The sequence below is a fragment of the Brassica rapa genome, chromosome A07 (genome assembly GCF_000309985.2).
Source record: "Brassica rapa cultivar Chiifu-401-42 chromosome A07, CAAS_Brap_v3.01, whole genome shotgun sequence".
Taxonomy (NCBI): Eukaryota; Viridiplantae; Streptophyta; class Magnoliopsida; order Brassicales; family Brassicaceae; genus Brassica; species Brassica rapa.
This window is the reverse complement of record NC_024801.2, coordinates 10,272,267-10,299,738: the sequence shown is the minus strand read 5'-3', so window position 1 is coordinate 10,299,738 and position 27,472 is coordinate 10,272,267. Positions and strand designations below refer to the sequence as shown.

General features: G+C 35.1%; 3 protein-coding genes and 1 long non-coding RNA gene across 4 annotated transcripts; 3 read left to right on the top strand and 1 right to left on the bottom strand.

Moving 5' to 3' along the window:
• Positions 1 to 473: 473 nt before the first annotated feature.
• LOC108869149 lies at positions 474 to 22,377 on the bottom strand. Its single transcript, XR_004449150.1, has 6 exons — positions 22,366 to 22,377; positions 5,242 to 6,259; positions 4,926 to 5,152; positions 4,474 to 4,808; positions 4,301 to 4,376; positions 474 to 4,088 (listed from the first exon to the last, which is right to left on the bottom strand). It is a non-coding gene; the product is annotated as an uncharacterized LOC108869149 (long non-coding RNA).
• LOC103828803 (berberine bridge enzyme-like 9) lies at positions 16,824 to 19,152 on the top strand. Its single transcript, XM_009104442.3, has one exon. It carries the CDS (start codon positions 17,354 to 17,356, stop codon positions 18,947 to 18,949), a length of 1,596 nt encoding a protein of 531 aa, XP_009102690.1. The 5' UTR covers positions 16,824 to 17,353; the 3' UTR covers positions 18,950 to 19,152.
• LOC103828801 (berberine bridge enzyme-like 10) lies at positions 19,687 to 23,033 on the top strand. The gene is made up of 2 exons (XM_009104441.2): positions 19,687 to 19,995; positions 20,967 to 23,033. Exon 2 carries the CDS (start codon positions 21,294 to 21,296, stop codon positions 22,872 to 22,874), a length of 1,581 nt encoding a protein of 526 aa, XP_009102689.1. The 5' UTR covers positions 19,687 to 19,995; positions 20,967 to 21,293; the 3' UTR covers positions 22,875 to 23,033.
• LOC103828902 lies at positions 22,885 to 26,103 on the top strand. Its single transcript, XM_009104539.1, has 3 exons — positions 22,885 to 22,909; positions 23,250 to 25,457; positions 25,520 to 26,103. Exons 1-3 carry the CDS (start codon positions 22,885 to 22,887, stop codon positions 26,101 to 26,103), a joined length of 2,817 nt encoding a protein of 938 aa, XP_009102787.1.
• The last annotated feature ends 1,369 nt before the right edge of the window (positions 26,104 to 27,472 follow it).

The following is a 27,472-nucleotide window of genomic DNA, read 5'->3' as shown; positions in this document are numbered from 1 at the left end:
GTATGAATAAATAAATATATTCAAGTAATCATAATATTGGCTGATGGTTAAAGTAATTAATATAAGTGGCCCATGCGCCAGGCTGATAATTAAACAAAAATATAAATATAAATGTCCCATGGGCCGAACAACTATAAAATGGGAATGACTTGTACTATCTATTAAAACATAGTCTTATCTAAAATGATATACTCGTATAAAAAGAGAAGTTTATATGATACTAGGATCGGCCCGCCCTACGGGCGGGATATATTTTTTTTGTGATTTAGGTTATTATTTTTTGTATGATTTTGTGTGTTGTGTTTTTGGTTTATATTTGCAAGAGATGTATATGATAATGATTTTTATCTTTTAGAAAGTTTTAGGTGAGAAAGAATTATAAATGATATAATATATTTTTCTTGTTTGCAATAGTTGTTTCTTTATTAAAGAGTTGTGGTATTGTTATGTTGTGAGGGCTTCAAATGGTCTTCATGTTGTTTCTTTTTACAAAAAGTTTGATTCCGTATTTGGTGTGTTATTTGTGGTTTGTAATATTTAGGTTCAGAAAGATTTGATTGTGGGTAATTTTTTGTGTATGTTATAAAAGTATTTACTCTTTATGTTGAAGTCATTGTTTTTCGACATGCTATTGGAATGGAAGTGGTAATTATTTGAAGTTGAATTTCTTATTAAAAGTAAAATTTTAAATTAAATGAAAATTTTAAATTAAATGAAAAGAAAGCTAATCAAAATAAGAACACAACGAAACTGGAAAGTGTGAAAACTTAGTAGTGGCCGATGTGATAGTAATAACAATCACTATATATATTTTTGAGGTTATTGAGATGTGGTGGCATTGTAAAGATCATATTAGTCCCATAACACTTCTTTTTCAATATAGAAACGCCGCATAAGGAACGCTTGATATATCTCATTATTTGTTTGCCCGAGACATGTTGGTTTTCTGTTCATGACGATCAATAAATTTCATGCATTCCTTAATTTATCATGTGCATAACGAAATTATGGCATAGAGATAGTTGCCTCACCAAACCACAGTTGTTGTTTGCTAATATGTGAAGATGTTTTAGTCTTGTGGCGGTTTTGTTTCAAAGTCAAAATTATTTGTGTTTTTTGTCCCGAATAATAATTCTTGTATAGATTAAGTAAAGATATTTTTTACTTAATTTCATACACTGAATTTTACTGTCATTCATCTGAACTGAACGGTTCTGAGATATTTTAAATTTTCTATGTTACAGTTAAAATAAAAAATAAAGAAAAACACATTGGTTAAGTATGTATAATTGGTTTAATAGTTGTTCTTATTTGAGAAGGTTTAGTTATATATGTGGTTTGAATAATTATTTTCGTGGTTGCTTTATTTTATGGGTTTTTTATATGATTTTTCACTATTTTTTGCAATTAAGTAAATTTATACTTTAATGGTTGAGATGATTCAATAGAAATGTGTTCTTCTTTATTTTGGTAATATAGATATTTTGATTGGTTTATTTTATATTTTCTACTTTCATTTATACTCCTATATCTTATCATTTTTATTATGTTTCAATTTAAAATTTATAATTACAAAATTTTTATCAGTATTAAATTAGTTATATTGAAACTCTCTTTGAAATTCATGAACTTACTACATTTATTTGCATATGATTTCTTTAATGTGTTATTATATAAATATAATTTCCATTTATTTTTTATAATTAATTATTTTAGTTCTATTTTATTATATTTTTCTCAATTACTTTTTAAAAATCTTTAAAATTATGTGACTAATTCCATTTTTATAATATTTTGTTAGTTTCTCGTATTTTTTGTGTTTCACGCGGAATATTTGTTATTGTAAAATACATTCTGATTTTCAGAATTATATTCATGCTATTGAATTATTTTTTTAAAAAAAATCATATTCTTTACAATTACTTATTTTTAGAATCGTATTTTTTGTTTGAGATATTTTCACAATCATGGCTAAAAAAAATATATGCTTTTAATTTTCTGTTGACCTATTCTTTTTTTTGTGTGGAATTATATTATTTTCATCTTAAAACAAAATATACATGGGTCCAAAAAAATTTCATATTAGTATAGGTTGTCCTATTAACTTTTCATTGTTTTGGTGTAAAAAACATGATGAGAACATTTGTAATTTGATTTATTAAAAGTTACATGTTATTATAATTATGTGTGCAGAGCCAAATAAATTATAGAATTCTCTTTAACTTTTCTATACTATCACCTCTGTATACTTTATAACATTTAAATTATGTACTTACCTCTTTAAGTATTAAGAATGTACATTTGGTTACTTTACTATGATGTTTCCATTTATGAACAAAGTGTGTTAAAAAAAAATATATAATACTGTTATATCATCGCGGCTACATCATTCACAATTTCCATATTGTAAAATATGTATATATCTCTGACAAAATAATTTTCTTGTATGTTATCTATTGCCGCAGAGAACCATATAAAACTCTCAGAATTACACATCTGAATTGATCTTGGGTCTTAATACGGAGAGCAAAGCAAACCTGTAATTTCACAAAAAGTGCAGATGTTCCCTTCATGGCTTGGAATAAATTAGAAGCAGTAAGGACAGTACACATCATTTTGTTCTCAAACCAATCATATCACAAACAAATTTTAGAAGATGTAAGCTTGTTTTTTTTTATCAGACAGTACACATCATTTTATCTTTTTAGATATATATTTCTTTTTACATTAATAGAAGTAATTGATCTGAATGTATACTCAATTACTTCTATATTTGAGTTAATATATAAATTTAAACTTTCCGCTAAGCTTAGGATGCAAGCTTCCTTAAATATTTGAGTTGATTTTGTTTTAGTAGATTGGTTATATATTATGTTTGAACAATTATTTTTATGAATTATTTACATATATATGCTCTTTAAATATTATATATTTGAATTAATATGTAAATTTAAACTTTCCGCTATGCTCTCGATATAAGCTTCCTTAAATATTTGAGTTGGTTCTGTTTTAGTAGATTGGTTATATATTATATTTGAACAATTATTTTCATGAATTATTTACTTATATATGCTCTTTAAATATTGAGAATCAAATATGTTGACTAATTTGCATAATACCATGCATAGTTATGATTCAATTCTTTGAAGAAAACAGTATTTTTTTTTATTAGAGAGCAATTAATTTATTTTATTTGCTCTTTTTTTTTATTTCTTATCAAAATATTGTGTATTGCTGTAACTTTACAGCTATTTACTTTAATCTCCATTATTACAATTGAATTACATTAGTTTAGTTTAATTTGAATTGCTAACTTTTTTTTTTACTTGTTCACTTTTTAGACAAAGACATTTATTGCTTAAATTATAATAAAAAAAAACTACATCTGTTTATTGTAATATATTGTTGTTTATTGTAGCTATATATTGTAGTTCTACTTTGACTTTGACAATAAGCTGAACGAATTTTAATACAGCCTAGGACTTTTATAATGTAAAATAATATTAATTAATACTCAGAAATCCATGGTCTAAGAGACCAATTATTTACGAAAAACCTTGTTTTAATCTATTTCTCACCATTAACATTGTAAGTGCAAATGGCGTTTAGGCGAAAGTAATCATGTAAGCGTGTACTTGAAGAATGTATGATTCATAATTTTACCAATCAGACTGACCCTTTAAGAAACTTAGCTCAATCTACAAAGGTCTGCAGTTTAAAGTAAGACATGCTAATACATCAAGTTCAGGCTTCCTACAACACACATACATTGTATGTTTTATAGTGACGTATACGTTCCATAGTAAGCTTTGATATTAGAAAAGTACGCAATATAATATCCGAAATGAAACAGATTTATAATTGATGTTCTAGATATCAATAGAAAATAGCAAGAGCAAAAGTCAAACTTGTTCATAAAGCAAACCCAAAAAAGAAAAAAAAAACCTAGAAAATAACTTAAGCAGTATAGAAAGCGGTGCCTTGCGTGCTTTCTTCACTTTGTCAGATGCTCCTTCATCCTGGCTACTACCACCAGCTTTCACCTTAGCAGCCACTGAGACGGCACCGGAGTTGTCATCGTCGCTTCTCTAATCAAAACAGAGAAAGTTATACACATCTTCATACCGAGGAGTTACGTTACTTTTTCAACATATAAAACCATAAGGTGCCTCGGTTTATGGTTTCAATTTTCTTTGACATATTAAAATGCGCAAGGATGTTAGCGAGAGTATTGTACTGGTTTGTAGATTTTCAACAGACGGTCAAGCTTTGAGCATTAAACTAAGAAACTGGAAAATACCTTTTTCAAGCAAGCTTTCGAATCCTCTCTAAACTACCACATTAGGTTCTACATATTCATGAGCACTGCACCAAATCTAAGAAATAAAATATTAATCAGACCCAAATAATAATTAATCTAGAGCAAATTAAGAGACATATATTGCAATGTATTAGAGGAGACCAAATAATTACCTTTAAAAGTGACAGACAAATCGTGAGCTACATGCTTCCTACACAACTCCAAATGTCTGAATACTTCTATTTCACATCTGCTTGAACAACATTCTTTTAAAAGTTTGCAATCCAAGCCTGCAAGGATAAGACAAAACCAACAGTTCCATTTATAGTTTTAGGTCGTCTCCAATCTGAAGTTTAAATTTAAAAATATATGATGGAATTATAAGCAAAAACATTCCACTTGCCATAGCTGTTGACCCTGACCAAAAGATCTCATGTGATTAGCTTGGCTTTTGTTGATCAGGTTCAGTTCACAATCTTCTGACCCGTTGAAGATTTGCAGTCCTGGCCTGTAAGGATAAATAAAACACCAAGAAAACATACAGAGGTTTAACTGAAATTGATAAACAACAGAATTCAAAAGAATAATGAAATAACCCACAAAAAGAAAAGAAAATAGGAACGACCTGATGAGGCAAAGTCCAGCGAGTAAACCAGCTACCAAAAACCCTTAAAGAAACAAACAAAGAAGCCACCTTCAAGGGTTACTCGCCGCAATAAACTTGCGGTAGCACAAAACCACCACCGAGAGGCGAGAAGCAGCTCGAGCTTCCAATTTCATAGAGAGATACCAGAACAGACCAATAAACCTCCACCACGGGCATAGAGTATCACCACAGAACCACCGAGGCATCTGACAAAGAGAGATCCGAGCAACAACCATATAGGCAAGAGATTTACGAGATACGAAGATATGATGAGATCATCGAAAGGGAAACTCACATGTATTTATACTGAAACACAGCATCTCAGATCGAAAAGCATTGAAGAAGACGGAGTGGGAGAGCGAATCAATGGAAGTAATCACGAAGCCTTTACTCAGACCGTTTCAGATGGTGAGAAAATCGCAAACGTCGCCGGCGTGACATACCTCGTGTCTTCGCTGCAGCGTATTAGGGTGAGAGCGTCTCCTCCACGCCGGGCCCAGACTCTTTACAATATTAAAGCCCATAATGACAGATTTGCGTTTACATACGAAACTCATTACGACGTTTAATGAACCACTGCGTTTTGGTTAGAGTAGACACGTGTCATTCTCTCCTCCCTCTATTTGATGACGTGGTAAGAGGAGAAGAGAGTGAAGCTCTTCTTTATAGTATAAGATACTTAAATTAAACCAACCTATAATTGAACTATCGTGTATAACATTTGTTAACCTAAATCTAAACCAGAGTTGTGTAGAACTCATTGGAGTGTTGTAGAAGCATGGCGAGGCCTTTCTGTTCTTAATCCCATTAGAGCTCTCCAAGTTGCCAAGTAAAAGCAACAAAAGCAGAGAACGCTCTCCCTTCCGGTTGCGTCTTCTTCCTCTTCGCATTCACATCTGTCTCTTTGTCTTCTCATGCCTAAAGTTTGTGTTTTGACTCTTTCCTCGCTTGGGCTACTCAATTGTTCCAGTTTCGATCCAAAGTGTTGTTCTTTATGACGTTTCTTGACGTCAACAGTACTGCCCACGTCCTTCTCGTTTTAGCCTACAAAATAAAACTCGTCGAAGTCCCTGAAACCGTCACCGTTTTCAGAGTCACCCGGACGTTGGAGCAGAACGTGACGGAGGTCGTTCACCGGTGGCAACGTGACGGAGATCACCGTTTTCAGAGTCACCCGGACGTTGAAGCTTCCCGAAGAGATCTTCATAAGAACAACCATGGAGGTTGTAGACGGCGCCGTTTCATCTCAAAAGACTGCCAGGGCTACATTCTTAGCTCGGTTCCTCGGAGACGCATCCACGTAGGGCTGTCAACTGGTTGGGTGCCCATGGGTGTAGCCCAGCCCAAACTGTTTTGGGCGGGTTATGGTTAAGCCCTAATACTTCTTGGTCCAGTTGGGCTAAAAATCCAGTTTGCCAATGGACAATTTGGTCCAGCCCAGTTAGACATTGGGTTAGCCCAATGCATAATTTTTTTTTCTTTTTTTTTTTGACTGAAAAAGGGAAATCCCTTTCAACGTTGCCGTCGTAACATCTTACAATTTTGAGATAAATTTTGCGATCTCTTCTTCTGGATTCATCTTCTCTGGCGTGTGACTTCTTCTTCTCGCAATTTCAGGCAAGATTCTTGAGTTTTAGCTTTGGTCTTATGTTTCTATAACTTTGAGTTTTAGTTGTGTGATGATGGATCTCGTTTCATGATTCTCTGTTGTGAGTTTTGTGATGAATCTCGTTTTGTTTATGATGATGTAGTTAGTCAAGTTCCTTATCTTATCTCGTTTCATGATTCTCTGTTGTGGGTTTGTATCTGTTGTGGAAACAGTAAAACTGCTAACAATCTAGTTGTGAGGCTCTTGTATCTGTTGATTATACGCATATTCTCATCGGATATGAAATTGGCTCTCTGAATATTTGTGTTTAGAGTCCTGATCAATGAGTGTTATGCATTAACCTAGTTGTTGTCTCATTTCTTTTAGAGAGATTTTGGTGTAGTGCATATGCTTATTTAGAGTGGTTATTGCTTGTAAAACGTTTGGCATATTTTATTTGCTCTTATTAATCACCAATGCTTCCTGGACTGGTTCTGTTTTTTTTCGAAGTGTCAATTAAAACTGTTCGTTGTAACGGTATAGACTTTTGAATGCGTTGAGTTGTTCTCTGTATATAATTGGAGGGTTATGCTAACTCCTTTGTCAATGATGTTTCCTTGCAGCTCTCGGATAATGAAGCGTCTTTCAGCTCTCGGGTAATGAAGCGTCTTTCAACAAACTAAATGTTATCTTGGTTCAGGTATCTGCAGCACTGCCTGATAAAATGCAACGCATTTGCTTAGTTGCAGTTAGTCTATTTGGTTTTTGTACTCATGTTTATGGTAATGTGCTTGCTTACTTGGGTTTCCTGAGTTACTTCATATGTATCGTTTTAAGTTTTGTTGTGGGTTTAGCTTCATTCTGAGTTGCTGATGTATACTCATGAGGTCTCTCTGAGTTTCTATCTTATAGTCATAACTGAGTACTTGTAAACTTTCATACGTTAGTTTTATTCTCTTAACTGAGTACTTGTTTAGATTGTTTGGATTCAGAAACACAGTTTGCTAATATTATTTCTCTTTGATTGATCCTTTCTCTTCAGACTTATTCAACCATGATAACTGCTCCTTTCTCATTTTTGGTAGGTGATGAGTCTGTTGAGAAGACAGAAGAGGAGAAAGAAGAAGAGGATAAAGAGAAGGAGAAAGAAGAAGAGAGTGGAGAGTCTATAGACTTGAATTGAGGTATGATTCCAATGACTGGTCGTTTTTTTATTGTATTCAAATGAGATATGGTGGCACTGAAGGTTCTATTAATTGCTTCAGGACATGAGGGTTATCTGTTTGGTGTTACTTTTGTTTTTACATCTTTTTGTACTTCAGCTATTGATTCTGTAGAGCGAGAATATATGATGTGTTTACTGCACGAGTTATAATTTTTTTTTTAAACATAAAACAGAGAGTTATAATTTTTTTTACATAAAACATAGAGTTATGAAAAACTGAAGTCTATTGAATTTATTTTCTCTTGGTTTCGTTGGATATGCCAGAAGCAGGGATGTTAATAATGGGTTTTTACCCATAGGGTACCCGAAGCCCGGTTGATATTTGAAACCCAAAACCCGTACTTTTAGATTTTAAAACTCGCGGGTTTTTGTTGGGCGGGTCTTGTTTTGTTTATTACCCTATCGGGTTTACACTGTCGGGCTTCGGGTACCCGATGGGTATTTAAAAAAAAAAAAAATTAACAGAAACGACTTCGTTTTATATCATAATTTACCCTAATTTTTTGTTTCTCCCGTGGCCACAGCCACAAAACATTGATCTAGAAATTAGACACGCTTTCTTGGGACGATTCATTCTAGATTGGGTTCATTGGTAAGATTTCGAAATGGGGTTTTCTGTTTTGATTCTGATAACTTTAGAATCTGGTTGACTAACCATTGATTCTATCCTAATTGGTTTAGGCCCCAACGAAAGGAGTCAAAGCGGTTACCAGAAGAAGGTCCGTACGTGATTACCTTCCTCCTCGTTCTCTCCATTGTGTCTCAGTGAGACAGTCTCACGCTTCTTATTCTTTAGTCCTCTCTACGGCTCGTAATCATATCTCCGGTGAGTTCTTTAGATTTTTCTTTGGTGACTTGTGGTGACTGAAATTGTTGTCTTTGTGTGTGTGTTTATGGTTTACAGTGTAAACTTTGCACGTAGTAGAAGCTTTAATTTCATGGTTACCAAGTTTCTTACTTGTCATGAAAAGTCTACATGTGGCGATTGATATTGTTGTCTTTGTCTTTTTTCACTGTTTGTGTGTTTAAAAAATGAAATATTGTTATCACTGCACATTTAAAATCATTTCTAGTTTTTCTCCAATCTCCCTCACCAGATTAAATAATAGCTTAAATTTTATGATTGTTTAATGTTTTTTCAGGATGGATTCACAAACACTTGACACACTAGCAGCTCTTGAGGCTGCGAATGAGCAAATGGAGGTTGATAATGATGATGAAGCAGAAACTCAAGGACAAGCACAAAGTGAAACTCAACCTGTTCAAGCAACTGAAACTGTGAGTCATTCTAAACGCGCGAAGTCTCTTGTTTGGAACCATTTCGTAGTAGTAGGAGTAGAGGCAGATGGAAAAAGAAGAAGTCGTTGCATTCATTGTGATAAGAAGTTAGTATCAGAATCTGCCTCAGGAACATCTTCTTTGAAACGACATTTAGAAATCTGTCCCAAAAAGCCTCCGTCAAGTGGTGATCGTGAGTATGATCCGAAAGTAGATCGTGATATGATCAGTGAGATCATTATTTTCCATGATCAGCCTTTCAAATATGTTGAGTACGAGAAGGTTAGAGCTAGGGACAAGTACCTGAATCCCAAATGCCAGCATATATCTAGGCAAACTGCTGGAGCTGATGTCTATAAGAGATATGAGGAAGAAAGAGAGAAGCTGAAGAAAGAGTTATCAGAATTTAAGGGTCGGGTATCTTTTACCTCAGATATGTGGACAGCTTCTACTACTATGACGGGATATATCTGCTGACAGCTCACTATGTTGATGAGAGCTTCAAGTTGAACAACAAGATACTAGTCTTCTGTGAGTTGAAACCTCCACATACTGGTGAAGAAGTGGCTAACAAACTTATTAGTTGTTTGAAGGAGTGGGGATTAGAGAAAAAGGTCTTCTCTATGACCTTGGATAATGCTACTTATAACGATAGTATGCAGAAGATACTCAAGCATCGACTTCAAATGGCTAGCGGCAACGGGTTGTTGTGTGATGGGAAGTTCTTCCACGTTAGATGCTGTGCACACATTTTGAATCTCATAGTGAAAGAAGGTTTAGAAATTGCTGTTGGTCTTCTGGAAAATATCCGAGAGAGTGTTAAGTTTGTCAAAGCATCCGGGTCAAGGATAGAAGCATTCGCAGCATGTGTTCAGAGTGCAGGGATTAGGAGTGGAGCTGGATTGTCTCTAGATGTACCAACCAGATGGAATTCAACTTATGATATGCTTGCTAGAGCTCTGAAGTTTCGTGACGCATTCACTAGTTTGAAAGAGTGTGACAGGAGCTACAAATCACTGCCTTCAGAGGATGAGTGGGATCGAGGGAAGAAAATTTGCGAGTTTCTGAAGCCTTTCAGCACTATTACCACGTTCTTCTCAGGCGTTAGATATCCCACGGCTAATGCATATTTTCTACAAGTGTGGAAAATTGAACGCTTACTGATGAAGTATGCCAGTTGTGATGATCCTGTAATGAAAGAGATGGCTAAGAAAATGAGAGTTAAGTTTTCTAAGTATTGGGATGAATACAGTCTTGTTCTAGCTATGGGAGCTGTTTTAGATCCGAGATTGAAGCTGCAAATACTTAGAACAGCTTATGACAAAGTGGATCCTAGAAACGCTGAGAAAAAGGTTGAAGTTGTTAAGAAGAATTTGAAAAAGCTTTATGAAGAGTATGGAGCTAATTTTCGGAGTTCTTCTTCAACCTCTTCAGCAACACCGACTCCATATGAGCTTCTTACTGAGTCACCATTAGAAGATGATCTGAATTATGTAAGTCTTTTGTAGCTTATAAATTCATATATCATAATTGTTATCTATCTAATGTGATGCTTGTTTAATACAATAACGTAGGATCTGTTTGAACTTGAGAGGAGCATCCAGCCTGGTCTAGACAATAAGAAGACAAATCTGGAGATGTATTTAGAAGATCCTAGGCTAGATACGAGGTCTTTTACCGACATAGAGGTTTTAGGTTATTGGAAAGATCAAGGACAGCGCTATGGCGATTTAGCTTCTCTTGCATGTGATTTGCTCAGCATTCCAATCACAACTGTGGCATCGGAATCAGCATTTAGCGTTGGAGGACGGGTGATTAGTCCTTACAGAAACCGTCTTCTTCCAAAAAATGTTCAAGCACTACTTTGCACTCGAAACTGGTTAAGAGGTTTTGCTGAATTTGAAGGTAGATTATTAGTTTTGATATTTGGTTTCTGATTTCATATATGAACTTTTATGTAACTACAAATTTTATTTTATAATTTCAGGTGATGTTGAAGATTATTTTGATGAAGACAACTTAAACAAGGATCCAACAACCACAACAAGTAGTTCTGCAATATGAGGTCAAAACTCTTAGGTAATATTATTTTAGTATATTAACCATAGTTTAGATACTCTGAAACTTGACCATAGTTTAGATACTCTGAAACTTGACTGAACAGCTCTCAAAACTCTTAGGTGATATTATTTTAGCTAACTTTGGTCTGATACTCAACTTGTGTACGTGTACAGGTAGGTAGCAACTAGCATCCATAAGAAGTCATCCATCAGGTTCTTCAAACAGTGGAGATCTATTTCAGAAGGCTACCTTGATCTTATGTGATGATCTATATGAAATGTCTTGGGTGATTATGAGTCTGTTTCTTTGAGTTGATACTATGTTTCTGAGTCTGTTTCTTTGAGTTGATACTATGTTAAAATGATACTATGTTTCTGAATCTGTTTCTTTAAGTTGATAATATATCTTAATACTCTGTTTTTTATACTCTCGTGAAAAGAGAATGTTTTTGAAAATGATTTGCACTTTTATACTTGTGTAGATACAATCCCAAACAGATACAATGGGAGACAAGAAACTCTAACTATTGTTTGAATTGGTTACAACTCTAAACTGATTTCAGTTGAATGCATCATTATGATTGAAAATTAATCAAATTGTATTCAAAACATGATTAAAAATTAAATATTCAATACATTTAAATTTAGCTTAAAACTATAAAGTTTTAACTAAAAACCCACAAAACTTTAAATAAAATAGAGATAGGGTTTTTCACGGGTTGCCCACGGGTAACCCTAAAGGTTTCGGGTTTTTCGCGGGTTACCCTAATGATACCGGGTTTTTTTCAGGTTTTTTAGTTTAGGGTATTTATTGGGCGGGTTTAATTCGGGTTCGGGCCGGGTCGGGTAATTTTGCCCATTACAACATCCCTAGGTCCAGAAGGTGGAAATGAGCTATGTGCTCTGCGCTGTTTATGGTTCTGGTTTGTATTTGTTGGTTTTTTCTCTAACCCTTTGTTACTTTTCTCTTTTAGAAGGATCCAATTCAGTGGAAAAGTGAATGTATTAATATTTTTGTAAACAGTGTCAAGAAATAATTTGAGACGGTACTGAGTAGAGCGTACTAATAATCATATACAGGTCACATACAATAATGAAAAGTGAATCAAAATTGTTTATCTTAAGTTCTCACACTTTATTCTTGTGCTCTCTCGCATAGGCCCTTTCACTAGTCCCACTATATTTATATGCCAAATTGATTGATCGTGGGCTTCTGGTAGTGCAAGCAGCATAGTGGAATGGACTTTTTATATTAAAAAAAATGATCAGGAGGTCCTGACTAGTAGTAGGAAGGACTTTGGGGCGCAATTGTTTGATTTTCCTGAATTTTTTTTTGGCTCATTTTCAACTTTATATTAATCACTTGTAAACTACAAGATTACAAATTCTCCGAGATTTTAACCCCACACACAATACCAGGATTTAGTATCACCATGATCACATAGATAGATCCTACACTACCCAATCTAATCCAGCATTGTATTAAACACACAAAAAAAAAAATCACAGTCGGTACTAATCAAAAACCAGACTGATGGTCTCCTAATGATTCGAGTTCAGTCCGTGTACCACAGTATCAACACCAGAAGGCGCATTCCGACTTGAGCTCCTCTTCCGGCCATCACTAGCTGTATCATCAGCCTAAAACCGAACACGAGTCCAGAATGAAAAGCGACCTGGATTACGACGTCATCAAATGGGAACACTAAGTCGCGGCTTCAAGAAGTGTGTAGTTCCTACCACCGGAGCGACCACCATACCGTCACCAGCGTTGGGATGTAGCAACTCCACCGCGTTTTGCCAGCAATGTCCCCTCCTCTAGTTGACAACTCCATCGTTGGAAGACCTTGCCACGCGTCGCCTCCGGAATCCAGAGGACAAACCCCATTATGTCGTTCGTTCACACCACTCTTCCAGCAATCTCACAACCACGAGGGGAGGTAGATCCAAGGTGGAGAGGACGTCTACGCCGAGTCATGCGCTATATCCGTGAAGATTTCGTCATAGATCTCAAAAATGGGAAACCTGATCTGACATGAATCTTCGGTCTAAAATCCGACTCTCACCAGCCTCCATCTTTCTTGGGTCTTGCCGTCTGTCCATAAAACACCGGTATCTGCCTCCATTTGTCGCAAATGACTTTTTGGAAGAAGATCTCAGACAGTCACAGAAAGGCGAGCATCTCAGCTTAGGATATAGAGGAAAAGGTGAGAGCAAAGGAAAAAAGGAGAAGGGGGCGTCTCCGGCCCCAGATACGGCGGCCGGAGCTAGGGTTTGCTTTTGTTGGTGTTGTTTCTTAGAGAGAATAAAGAGCGATGAGAGAGGTTTTTTGTTTGATTTCCCTGAATTAGTTATGTTTTTCTATGAGAGTTATACTAATATCAAACAGACTTCTTTGTTGGCTATGTTTATATGACATATCCCCTATATCCCCTATATATTATTTGAGAAGCATTACAACTTCTTTTTGTAGCCACATGTCATCACTAGGATGATTCTTAGAATCATTAGAGAAATATGCTCGTCCATCTAATTATATAATAAGCTTTTTATTAAACTAACAATAAATTCAGCATTAATGTACTTTATTATTTCCTTAAATAAAATTTACGGAATTGCCTAATGTGGCTAAAGTATATATAAGACAATTAATGATTTGAATAATACATATTTGATAAAAATTAGTGTATATTCTATTATATTTGTTTAATTTTAAACTATTAAATAAATTAAACAACCACAATTACTATATAATAAAAATTTAGATTTTTCTGTATATGTTATATTTTGAATTTTTACAAACAACTATAAATTACTAAAACTGTTAAAAGTCTCACATTCAAATTTTATGATCCTTGGTTTAAATTTTTGTTATGACAAAATACAAATGATTACAAAATCATATAAGCAAAAAGTCTAATTTAATTAATTATTAAGATTAATATATATATATATATATCATTTTAAATTAAACTATAAACCATATAAAATACAATATTTAAGTTTCAAAATTTACTTTGAATATTTTTTTTGATAAAAGTTTTGAACGAACATCGACAACTTATTATTTTTTTAAATGATAAATTACTAAAACTATTAAGGGCTATTAATCCCACAATGAAAATTTTGTTATCAGTAAATTTTTTTTCTATAAAAGATACAAATGATCAAAACGACTATATGAGTAGAAATCATCACTTAATAGACATTAATATTTAAAATATGCTAAAATATACTATGTATGTTAGCATCATTTAAATTTAATTACATTTCCTATCAAATATTAAAAAAATATTTTTTGGATTAATAAATTTGATTTATATGTTCGCACCAATTTAATTATATTTGATAGTTACTGACTTTTAATTATTCAATATATATTTATTATTTCGTAATAGGTAAAAATATTTAAGACATAAAATAATTTTATATACAATGTTCATTCCGTGCAAGGGGCGGATCTTAACCTAGTATGTGACATATATGAGACTTCTAGGGTCATACAGATTACAAATAGTTTAACTGGTGACCATCACCATTATAAGAACATTAGAAATGAGCAGGGAAACAAATACAGATGAATAAAATTATAGGAATGAAAAGTAAAATTATTCTTTATCAATTTTAGTGAAGAACAAATTGTAAAAAAGAATGAGAACAAATTGTGAAGAACAAATTATTCCATTCATTCCTTTTTTACAATAAAAGGAATGAGAATGAATGAGAAGGAAAAACTATTCCTTATAAATTGTAAAAAAGAAATATGAATAATAAGGACTGCATTATTTATTTTCATTCCTTGGTCACACTCACAGGTTAACTGGTTATCAATTTTAGAAAAATCATGAATGAATGATTTTTTTTTTAAAATGAAATGTAGATGAATGGAATAAGGAAACTTATAGAATAAAAAAAATAGAATTTCATTCTACTCACATTTATTCATTCATGAGTCTTTTTAATCATGAAGTTTTTATAACTACATTCCATCTTTTTTTTATACACTATATTCTCCAAAGAATCATTGGAATGAGATTTGTTTTTTGTTCCATTCAAATGATAAAAAAAAATTGGATTCTACTAGAATGACTCCATGCAATTTCATTCCATAAATTTGCAATCCAATTGCACCGATTTCGATTAATCAATAAAAAATAATTGTTGTGAAAAAGAATAGTCTAACAGATGTTGTCATATATAGTTGGAATAGTAATTGAATACTAGAGCTTGACCCGCGCATTCGCGCGGGTATTCATTTTTGGTTTGCAAAAAAAAATATTTATCTTATATAAATGGTAATATATGTTTTTAAAATTTATATATATATATATATATACTAAATAATTATTTAATATATTTCTAAACACAATCATTTTAGAATTTATAATGAATAATTTTATTTTATTTTTTTGACCCGTCAACTGTTACAACCATATTTTTAAAATATAACTCGTGTGTTCGTGCAAATGTATCTTTTATGGATCAAAATTTTAATGTAAAATAAAATGGTTATCTGTTTTTATATTTGATTTATACGATTAAATAATTTAATATTTTATTTAAAATTTTGTGGTTTATATTATGTATTTTTATAACACTTTTATGTTTTTTAGACGTCGTTAATATACCAAAATAAAAATAATCACCCCCGTAATAATAAAATCTTGTTATATTTTTGAAATTGATTAAGTATAATTTATTGTTTACCTAGATTATAGGAAACATTTTTTAAATAAATAAACATAATTTGTTATACTTTATTTTAGGAAAATGCATTAATTAAACTATAAAAGACAAGAATACTAAAAGGTAGGTAAATTTATTATTTCAGTGGCATTCAAATGTAAATAACTTTGAAAACTAAGGGGTAATTTATATTGGTACTTCTCTTTTAATAATAGAGATTTGCAATCCAATTGCACCCATTTCGATTAATCAATAAAAAATCAATTGTTGTGAAAAAGAATAGTCTAACAGATGTTGTCATATATAGTTGGAATAGTAATTGAATACTAGAGCTTGACCCGCGCATTCGCGCGGGTATTTATTTTTGGTTTGCAAAAAAAAATATTTATCTTATATAAATGGTAATATATGTTTTAAAATTTATATATATATATACTAAATAATTATTTAATATATTTCTAAACACAATCATTTTAGAAATTTATAATGAATAATTTTATTTTATTTTTTTGACCCGTCAACTGTTACAACCATATTTTTAAAATATAACTCGTGTGTTCGTGCAAATGTATTTTTTATGGATCAAAATTTTAATGTAAAATAAAATGGTTATCTGTTTTTATATTTGATTTATACGATTAAATAATTTAATATTTTATTTAAAATTTTGTGGTTTATATTATGTATTTTTATAACACTTTTATGTTTTTTAGACGTCGTTAATATACCAAAATAAAAATAATCACCCCCGTAATAATAAAATCTTGTTATATTTTTGACATTGATTAAGTATAATTTATTGTTTACCTAGATTATAGGAAACATTTTTTAAATAAATAAACATAATTTGTTATACTTTATTTTAGGAAAATACATTAATTAAACTATAAAAGACAAGAATACTAAAAGGTAGGTAAATTTATTATTTCAGTGGCATTCAAATGTAAATAACTTTGAAAACTAAGGGGTAATTTATATTGGTACTTCTCTTTTAATAATAGAGATGGCTAGATGTATATCCTACTTAATTACAATCTATAATTTAATAACATTGTTAATATGGAGTATGCAGCGCACCCTGACAAAAAAAGTGATCAAATATTTAAGGAAAAAAACATAAAAACGGAAGACTGTTTTTTAATAAGTAATAAAGAACAAATTCTTCAATATTTTGAACTTTATAAAAAGTATTAAAATATTTCTCACCTTTTTTTCTTTTCCGGGAAGAACGATACAGATGAAGATGATGGCATATTTTCAGAATATTGTTTCTATAATCTAATTATATACAACTAACATTTTTTTTTTGAACTAACATTCAATAAATAGACCGGATTACGTTGAACTTACAATGCAAGACGTTTAGGAAATAAATCACCATATTATAAACACTGAATCTCCACGTTGTGTAATTGAATAATTTACAAGGATATCAATCTTATCTGTAAGATACGCATTTACAAGGATAGCCGATTGTCTATCCATGCCAAATTAATAAATCTATAAGAAGTGCAAACCCCTCTTGGAAACCATATTCAACAAAGGAGGGTGGTAAAGATAAGCAAAGAGAATGAAATCCCTAACAATCCACACCCTAATCATCACTATTTTCTTCTTTACAATCTCAACATCATTTGCATCACCACCAAGACTCGAAGACGTTTTCTCACAGTGCACCACAGATTTTAAACCCTCAAATCCAAATTTCCCAATACAAAACTTCACATACACTCAACAAGACCCTAGTTTCCTCACAATCCTCAACAACTACGTCCGTAACCTCCGTTACTTCAACAACACGACACGTAAGCCCGTCGCGATCGTAGCAGCCGCAGACGTTACTCACATCCAGGCCACGATCACCTGCGCCAAAAGACTCAGCCTCCAGCTCCGTATCCGAAGCGGAGGCCACGACTATGATGGGATGTCGTATTTATCAACAGTCGAGTTCGTCGTCCTAGACATGTTCAACCTCCGTTCTATCGAGTTTGATCCTAAACTCGACACCGCGTGGGTCCAATCCGGTGCTACACTCGGAGAGATCTACTACGGAGTTGCCAACAAAAGCAACGATCTCCGTGGATTTCCTGCCGGAATATGCCCCGGTTTAGGCGCTGGTGGACATTTTAGCGGTGGCGGTTACGGAAACATGATGAGAAAGTACGGTTTATCGATCGATAACATTATAGACGCAAAGATCGTTGATGCTAAGGGAAGAGTGTTGGACCGTAGCTCGATGGGGGAAGATCTTTTCTGGGCCTTACGTGGCGGTGGAGCCGCTAGTTTCTGTGTTGTCTTAGCATGGAAGATCAAGCTAGTTCCGGTTCCAGGGAAGGTCACAGTCTTTAACGTGGAAACTGTCGGAAACAGAGGAGGCGTCAACACCACGGAACTTGTATTGAAATGGCAAGAGATCGCAGACAAGACCGACGACAATCTGTTCATAAGGTTAACTTTAAGCACAAGCAACAAAACTGTGAAGGCTTCTTTCATGGGAATGTTCCTTGGAGATTCGGCTAAGCTTCTAGAAATCATGAACACGGATTTCCCGGAGCTTGGTCTGAACAAATCAGAGTGTCTAGAAATGAAATGGATCGAATCGGTTCTGTTCTGGCTAAGTATCCCACCCGGTACAGCACCAACATCGGTTATTCTAAACCGGATTCCGCAAAAGCAAATCTACCTCAAGAGAAAATCCGATTACGTCCAAAAACCGATATCAAGAACCGGTTTGGATGCGATATTCAAGGTTCTGTTAGAGAACGAGAACGTGACAATGGCTTGGAACCCGTACGGAGGGAGGATGAGTGAGATTCCATCGACGGAAACAGCGTTCCCGCACCGAGCAGGGAACATGTTCAAGATTCAGTACGCAGCGAACTGGTTCGTGCAAGGGGAAGCAGTGGCTAACGAATGCTTGAGCCAGACGGAAAGAGTGTTCGAGGCAATGAGCCCTTACGTGTCAGAGAATCCACGAGAGGCGTTTTTGAACTATAGGGACGTTGACATTGGAACGAGCTTGAACTCGACGTACGAGGAAGGTAAAGTTTATGGGGTGAAGTATTTTAAGAACAACTTCGAGAGATTGGTTAAGGTCAAGAGCAGAGTTGATCCCGATAACTTTTTCCGGTACGAGCAGAGCATTCCTGTGCTCTCTAGTCACTAGAAATTACCTAGAGACACATTCTTGCTTCCGCTATTGAGAAGTTCTACCAAAATTTATATTTTAATAGTAAAAACAAAGTCAACAACCTAATGGTTTGAGCTCTCTAGTTTTATTACTCAGACCTAAAATATTGAGAAGTTCTTCTTTTAAAAAGATTAAAACATGTACGTTTTAGAAGATAAGGAATGTAATATTTTTCTGTACATTTAATTTCGAATTAGAAATGTATTTAATTTGTTTAGAAATGCGTTAAAGTTGTCAAAACTACATATCACTTAATAGGATCATGCATTCTGTTTCTTAATATTTTTGTTTTGTTTTGAACGACGTTTCTTAAATAAGAATCACAAATGAGTGATAATAGAAAAGATCAAGTAATATATGGTAACAGGTTCAGACTTGAACTTGTCTATACTCTTGATTTCATGACAGTTTGCCTCATGACAAGCTATTATATTTTCAATAGAAGAAAATGATAGTAGATATGCAGTATCAGTAAATATTTTGTCAAAAAAAAAGTATCACTAAATATGGTAACGTTTTTATCTTACCAACGAGGTACAATGCTCAGAATCAACATCATTCAACTTTTACCCCGTTTTTGTTAAGTAACTTTTAAAATACAAGTTTTGAAGTTCACAAAAAGGAGTTGAAGTGCTCGAACAAGTTGACTATCATTTCTTCCACTAATCTGCCAACCTATAAATCAAACTATATAAAAGAAAATTAACATGTCAACTGTTGAATTCTCACATTTGGTAGCACGGATCGTCTAATTTTCTTTTATTCGGACCACTATTTTTGTTTGACGATCCTCCACATTCAGATAATCACAGATTCACATGTATGCAAGATGCATACATTTATTGAAAAGGATATTCAAAGCTTCTCTCTGTCTTAACGGATAACGCGGAATGTGATAAAACAAGACTTGCACGATACACGGATCTGATCAAAAATGTTTTTTTTTTAACTGGTCCTAAGTCCTAACTTACAGAAATTATTGATCTGTACTGCATGTCTGCATCTCGCATAAGTTTAATCTAGTTTTTGATCTAGTTTAAGTCATAACTATGAAATTTTAATATTTCAAATCAAATTTTAATTATAATTTTTTCTTTAATTATAACAAAATCTGTTGAGAAAATTTAGAAAATATCACCAAAATTTAAATATTTTTATTATAAAATAATGTATTAATATAGTAACAAAAACAAATTCAAAATGTAATCTTCCAAACTCAAATATAGTACTGTAATTTTTCAAAGTTTACTTGACACAATATAAATTTTGAAAATAAATATTCAAACTCGAAATGATAATATTTCATTTTACAAAATATTAAATCACAGATAATAAATAATAACTTTTTGAAATGCACCACGGAAAAAAACAAACTATATATGTTGTAAAAATTAAAGCAACCGAATATTTTGAAAATATAATTAAAAAAAAAACTTAATATCATAGCATCCAAAAAAATATCTTATATCAATAAAATTTAGTAAAATAATATGATGGATGCTACTATGTATAAAATTTACTAAAATAACAGGCTATAATATTTAAACAAATTTGTTTTACTTAAATTCTGTAATATACTAAAATAATATATATTAAAATATATTTTTTAAATGGAGCATGCAAATATAAATTATCTTGAACATATTTATTTTCTATAATATAAATTTTAAAATTTTAAAATGTATTATAAAAATGTATAAATTAAAAAAAAAATTTGAAGGAGGTTTTCTATTTGATTATTTCATATTATTATTTTATTGTATCTAACTCAAAAAAATATATTAGTAAGAAATAAACATTAATAACAAAGTAAAATGTATTAAAAATTACTATATATGAATAATGCTGAATAAAAAATATAAACAATAATATTATAGAGTTACATAATATATAATACTAAAATGAAAATTTTATATTTAAAAAATTTGTAATAACATCTAATGCATTTATAAAATGAAAAAATATCCGCACGAATGTGCGGGTTAAAATCTAGTATATATTAAATCATCATAACCTTTCGTATGAAACCAGATATTCAAAAATCATATATTTAGATAATGACATGTTACTTATCCGCTATCGTGTACAAGAGTGCTCATAAAATACAATACAATATGTAAAAGTCTAAGTCAAATATGATTGGTCGACTATGAGATTTAAGCGGGGGAACAAACTTTAGCTGTTAAGCAAAGAAAACTTGAAAAAGAAATGTATAAAGTACTATATATTATTAGAGAAAATTTGAACTTTAAATCTCCTCTATATAAATACGCACACAAGCTCTCAAACTTATAATCGAAACTCCCAAACAACACAAAACATGGAAAAGTTACTAGTTATAACTCTGCTACTGATCTTAAACTCAGTTGCCACTTCACAACCCGTGACCGATCCGGTGGCTTTCCTCCGATGTCTGGAACGACAGCCGACGGATCCAGCGAGTCCGAACTCTGCCGTAGCCTACATCCCAACAAACTCCTCCTTCACCACCGTACTCCGCAGCCGCATACCTAACCTCCGTTTCGACAAACCCACAACCCCAAAACCACTCGCCATAGTCGCAGCCGCCACGTGGACACACATTCAGGCGGCGCTAGGATGCGCCCGCGAACTCTCGCTTCAGGTTAGGATCCGAAGCGGTGGCCACGACTTCGAAGGACTCTCCTACACGTCAACCGTCCCATTCTTCGTCCTCGACATGTTTAGTTTCAGAACCGTCGACGTGAATCTCACCGACGGGACGGCTTGGGTCGATGCCGGCGTTACGACGGGAGAGCTTTACTACCGTATCGCTGAAAAGAGCAACGTTCTTGGATTCCCGGCGGGTTTATGTACAACATTAGGCGTTGGTGGACATTTTAGCGGAGGAGGATACGGGACGATAATGAGAAAGTACGGATTGTCCGTAGACAACGTTGTCGGCTCTGGGATTGTTGACTCCAACGGGAACATATTCACCGACCGTGTTTCAATGGGAGAAGACCGTTTCTGGGCGATAAGAGGAGGTGGAGCGGCCAGTTTTGGCGTTGTGCTAGGCTACAAGATCCGGCTTGTTCCCGTGCCGGAGAAAGTTACGGTCTTTAACGTCGGAAGAACCGTCGCAGAAGGAGCGGTTGATCTTATTATGAAGTGGCAGAGTTTTGCTCATAGTACAGACCGAAACTTGTTCGTGAGGCTTACGTTGACTTTGGTCAACGGTACAAAGCCTGGTGAAAAGATGGTTTTGGCCTCTTTCATTGGGATGTATCTAGGCGGGTCGGATAAGACTTTCAACGTGATGAACCGGGATTTCCCTGAATTAAAGCTCAAGAGAACCGATTGTACTGAGATGAGATGGATCGAATCGGTTGTGTTCTGGGCCGGTTTTCCAACCGGTACACCGATTTCTGTACTACTAAACCGGACCGTGACGAATAAGGCGTTTCATAAACGAAAATCGGACTATGTGAAACGTCCAATTTCGAGAATCGGTCTCGGTTTAATACTCAAAAAGTTGGTGGAGGTTGAGAATGTCAGAATGTTTTTCAATCCGTATGGAGGAAGAATGGGTGAGATACCGAGTTCGAGGACACCGTTCCCACATAGAGCAGGCAATTTGTACAAGATCGAGTATCTCGTAAGCTGGTCGGAAGCTGGAGAGGACGTGGAGAAGAATCAGTTGGCACGTGCCAGAGAGATGTATGAATTCATGAGTCCGTACGTGTCTAAAAATCCGAGGGAAGCGTTTTTTAACTACCGAGATCTTGACATAGGGTCGAGTGTGAATTCCACGTACGAGGAAGGTAAAGTCTACGGGGTTAAATATTTCAAAGACAATTTCGAGAGGTTGGTTGATATTAAAACCTTGATCGATGCTGAAAACTTCTGGAAGAACGAACAAGGTATACCGGTTCGAAGGTAATAAGTGCGACATGAGTGTTGTGGGATTTGTGACATGTATTTAAGTTTTTTTTTCCAAGCAAATAAAGCAAGAAACATGACGACCAATATATATTGTTATGAACAAAATCAGCATATATACCTATTAAAAATAATGCTCCCTTCAAGGGTATTTGTTTGTTTTACGTGAGTTAGTAATTTTGTTCAACACTTGACTACTCGAGCATGCACATCCAAATAGTTTATTCGATTAATGGATTAAGGCTAGTTTTTAACCAATTGTAATTTAAGTTTAAACTGTTTCTAATATTCCTAGAGAAAGAGGATGGAGTACCTCTATTTGAAGAGGAACAAATCTCAGACCTGATCTGCTCTTTCTATGATAACCTATTTACAGCCAACCCGAGAGATGAGATTGGGGACACTATCTCTCGAGCTCTTAAACCATGTGTGACAGCAGAATGGAATGAAGCCCTCATAAAAGACCCAACCCCGATAGAGATAAAAGAGGCCTTGTTTGCTATCCACGCAGACAAAGCCCCCGGTCCAGATGGCTTCTCCGCGAGCTTCTTTCACTCAAATTGGGAGGTGATTGGCCCCTCCATCATCCAAGAAATCCAGCGTTTCTTCTCAACTGGAATCATGCCCACTAGCCTGAATGAAACTCATGTTAGACTGATTCCTAAAATCCAAGGAGCAAAGAGAGTTGAAGAGTACAGACCTATTGCCTTGTGCAATGTTTACTACAAAGTGATATCCAAACTCCTCTCCCTGCGCCTGAAGCCGGTCCTCAAAGAGATCATCTCAGAGAATCAGTCTGCCTTCATCCCTGGCAGAGCAATTACTGATAATGTGTTAATAACGCATGAAGTGCTGCAGTATCTCAAGACCTCTCAAGCCAAAAAACAGTGCTCAATGGCAGTTAAAATGGATATGTCAAAAGCATATGACCGCGTCGAATGGGAATTTCTGCTACAAGTAATGACAAGACTAGGCTTTCATTCTAAGTGGATTAACTGGGTGATGCAATGCATTTCGACAGTATCATATTCCTTCCTAATAAACGACTCAGTATATGGGAAAGTGAAACCTCACCGTGGCATAAGGCAAGGAGACCCGATCTCTCCTTATCTCTTCATCCTGTGTGGAGAACTCCTCTCTGGCCTTTGTAGAAACGCTGAACTTGATGGAACTATGAGGGGAATCCGCGTTGCTCGAGGCAGTCCCCGGGTAAATCATCTGCTGTTTGCAGATGACACTATGATGTTCTGCAACTCATCATCGGAGAGCTGCCTCTCTCTGTCCAAGATCTTAAGGGAATATGAAAGAGCATCTGGTCAAAAGGTCAACATATCCAAATCTTCTATTACCTTCTCTGTCAAAACCCCACAAGAAACAAAGTCAGTTGCAAAACACATCTTGGGGATTCATAAAGAAGGTGGGGTGGGGAAATATCTAGGACTCCCGGAGCACTTTGGTAGAAGGAAGAGAGATCTGTTTACCTCAATAGTCGACAGGATCAGACAGAGAGCCTCCAACTGGTCTACGCGATTCTTATCACGAGCTGGTAAACTCACCATGCTCAAGTCGGTCCTAACAGCTATCCCAACCTACGCCATGTCGTGTTTCCAGCTTCCTATGAGCCTCTGCAAAAGAATTCAATCTACTCTGACTAGGTTCTGGTGGGACGACACAACTGAAAAGAGAAAGATGTGCTGGGTTGCTTGGGATAAGCTTACCAAACCGAAAGCCTCTGGAGGATTAGGATTAAGGGATATACAAATCTTTAATCAAGCACTACTGGCAAAGGTTGCTTGGAGAGTCTTAACCGTACCTAATTGTCTACTAGCTCGCGTACTTACCGGTAAATATTGCCACAAAAGGAGCTTCTTAGAGGCCCAACTCCCAGCGGTGTGCTCACATGGTTGGCGAAGCATTCTCCATGGCCGCGACTTACTCCAAGAACACCTGGGAAAAGCCATTGGAAATGGTCAAAACACAAAGGTCTGGAAAGATTCATGGATCTCCCTAGACAGCAGCGTCAAACCAATGGGACCAGTTCATGAATCTGCTCTTGACCTGAGAGTATCAGACCTCCTCACGAGTGATCTCCTTTGGAATAAGAAAAGGATTGATCAGTTCTTACCAGCTTTCAGTACGCAAATCCAAAGCCTAAGACCAAGTAGGAAAGGAGCTGAGGATGCCTATATCTGGACCCCTCTCACCACGGGAATTTATTCAGCAAGATCAGGGTACAATGCAACAGCACAGGCTACTCATTCCCCTAGTACTCCCATCTCTCAACCTGAGGCAGAGTTTAATTGGTTAAAGGACATTTGGTCAACAAAATCATCTCCAAAGCTCAAGCTCTTCCTGTGGTCGACTATTCAAGGAGCTTTACCTTTAGGGGTAGAACTTCAGAAGAGAGGTTTAAACGCTGCAGTCCTTTGCCCTCGGTGTAAAGAAGTTGAAACTGCAATGCACACATTCTTCCACTGCCCCTTTGCCAAAGAAGTCTGGAACCATGTTCCTTTCAAAACGCCAGTTCACATAGCTGAGGATATGGACTTCAAAGCTGCAATAGTCAAATTCCGCCAAGCTCTCTGTCTCCCCCCATAGGGGTCCGATCCCCCCTCCTTCCATGGGTCTGTTGGTCCCTCTGGACAGCCAGAAACAAGCTCATCTTCGAAGACAAATCCAACCCCCCTATTGAGATCGCGACAAGAGGCCTAGCAGCAGCACTCGAATGGGATCAGGCACAGGTGGTAATGATATCAAAGACAAACCCAAACATACCGCAAAGAACTGCTCCAATCAGGTTGATTAGTCTAGATACTGAGAACCCCTGTTTCGTCGATGCCGCCTGGGACTCCACAGCTAAGCGAGCGGGATCTGCATGGATCCTTAACAAACACCTCCCGCACCATGCCCGATCAGGATCACAGATCTTCGACAACGTCAACTCTCCCCTTATGGCCGAATCACTCGCTCTCCGGAACGGCATTGAGGAATTGATCAAAGCGGGAGTACAAACCACAACTGTCTTCTCGGATTGCCAAACGCTCATCAGAGCTATCGTCAACAAGAGTCAGATCAAAGAGGTCTACGGCGTTCTCCATGACATCGATCGCCTCTCTTCTCTCTTCGTCTCTATCGGGTTCCAGTTCATCCCTCGTTCTCAGAACAGGGAAACTGATTTCTTAGCAAAACAGGCCCTTCAGGCCCATGACTGTTTAATTTCCTCTGTTTAAAACCTGCCTACGGGTCCAACTCCTTTCTTTCCGTTTTTTAATATGATAACCGTTGTTCAAAAAAAAAAAACTGTTTCTAATATAACTCAAGCGTCTAAATATGTCAAGTTGTTCTTTTTTTGTCAATTAAGCAGAATTTCTGTATATTGTCTTACATAAAGTGTAATTCACTGACATGCATGAAAGATGTATACATTTATTGACTATGACATTACGCTTGTCTCTGTATTAACGGACAACGCGGGATAAGCAAGACTTGCACGCAGGCTGGCTCGATGGCTCCGAATGGTGATTGCGGTTTGAGCGGTGCGGGACAAGCGGTTCAACTGCGGTGCAGTTCTAACAATTATAAAAATGTATAGATATATAATATATGTAGAGATTTTTGTTAGTGTTAACTGCGCGGGGGGAGGGAGGGGAACAATGGTCACCATTCGAAGTCAATGAAGAAAGAAAAGGACAACATACAATTTAGAACTAGTGAGAAAAAAAAAGTCACTGACGTCGAGTTCATAGTCTTTTGTATTTTCTCTTCGACAAATAGCTTAAACATTTTAATAGAAAAAACTTTTGACTCCTAAACATTTACTTATTGATTAATTAGACCCTTAAGCTTGATTATTGGTGTTAGGATTCAACAGGTATCACGCATAGTTTACCACAACTATTAACCTCCAAACTCTTTCATAAGACATACTTTTTGTTATATTATTAATTTAAAAGAAATTTGGTCAAAATTTGGTCCAGTATATCTATATGTAACAAATATTAACAAAGGTTAAATGAAATTTTTCAACGGAGATGACACATATATTAAGCAAACATATATGAAAATAAGACAGAAAATAAACCAATGTATTTCTACGTACGACTCTTAACTACCGTTCATTTTTAATGTTTCTTCATGAAACATTCATGGATGATGTAATATTTTTTTTTATAGATGTATGTCCGGCATGTCCGGCACATTAGAGATGTCAAACAGGTTTACCCATCCCGTTCCGTACCGCAGCGGGTTAGTCGTCGAGCGGGTTACAGCGAACCTGTCCCGCGCGGACTACAGTTTTTTTTCATGAATGCTCAAGTATAAGAGTTGTGTAAGAGAGTTGAAGAGAGCTCATTTACCTTCACTAAAGACTTATCAAAATCAATGCCACAAAGCTTCGTTTGTGTTTGCGCTCTTGAGTTAAAAGCCTTATTTTGTTATCAGCATAAGCTTTTGTTGAGTTTGAATCTGATTGAATTGTTATCTTTGTAATAAGTTGGCTCAAGTGTTTTATGTCTTCATCAAACCATCTCTCTTTTTAATTATTTGTATTGCAAAGAAAATCGTGAATCACTTTACCAAATTATACAAGTGACGTGTTAT

What these genes read in the sequence shown, in the direction of transcription:
- LOC103828803 (XM_009104442.3), top strand. Translation starts at nt 17,354, where the DNA reads ATGAAATCCCTAACAATCCACACCCTAATCATCACTATTTTCTTCTTT.
- LOC103828801 (XM_009104441.2), top strand. Translation starts at nt 21,294, where the DNA reads ATGGAAAAGTTACTAGTTATAACTCTGCTACTGATCTTAAACTCAGTT.
- LOC103828902 (XM_009104539.1), top strand. Translation starts at nt 22,885, where the DNA reads ATGAGTGTTGTGGGATTTGTGACAT. An exon ending in TGTTGTGGGATTTGTGACAT is followed by an intron (nt 22,910 to 23,249) that starts GTATTTAAGTTT and finishes ACCTATTTACAG; the next exon opens with CCAACCCGAGAGATGAGATT. An exon ending in CAAATTCCGCCAAGCTCTCT is followed by an intron (nt 25,458 to 25,519) that starts GTCTCCCCCCAT and finishes CCCTCTGGACAG; the next exon opens with CCAGAAACAAGCTCATCTTC.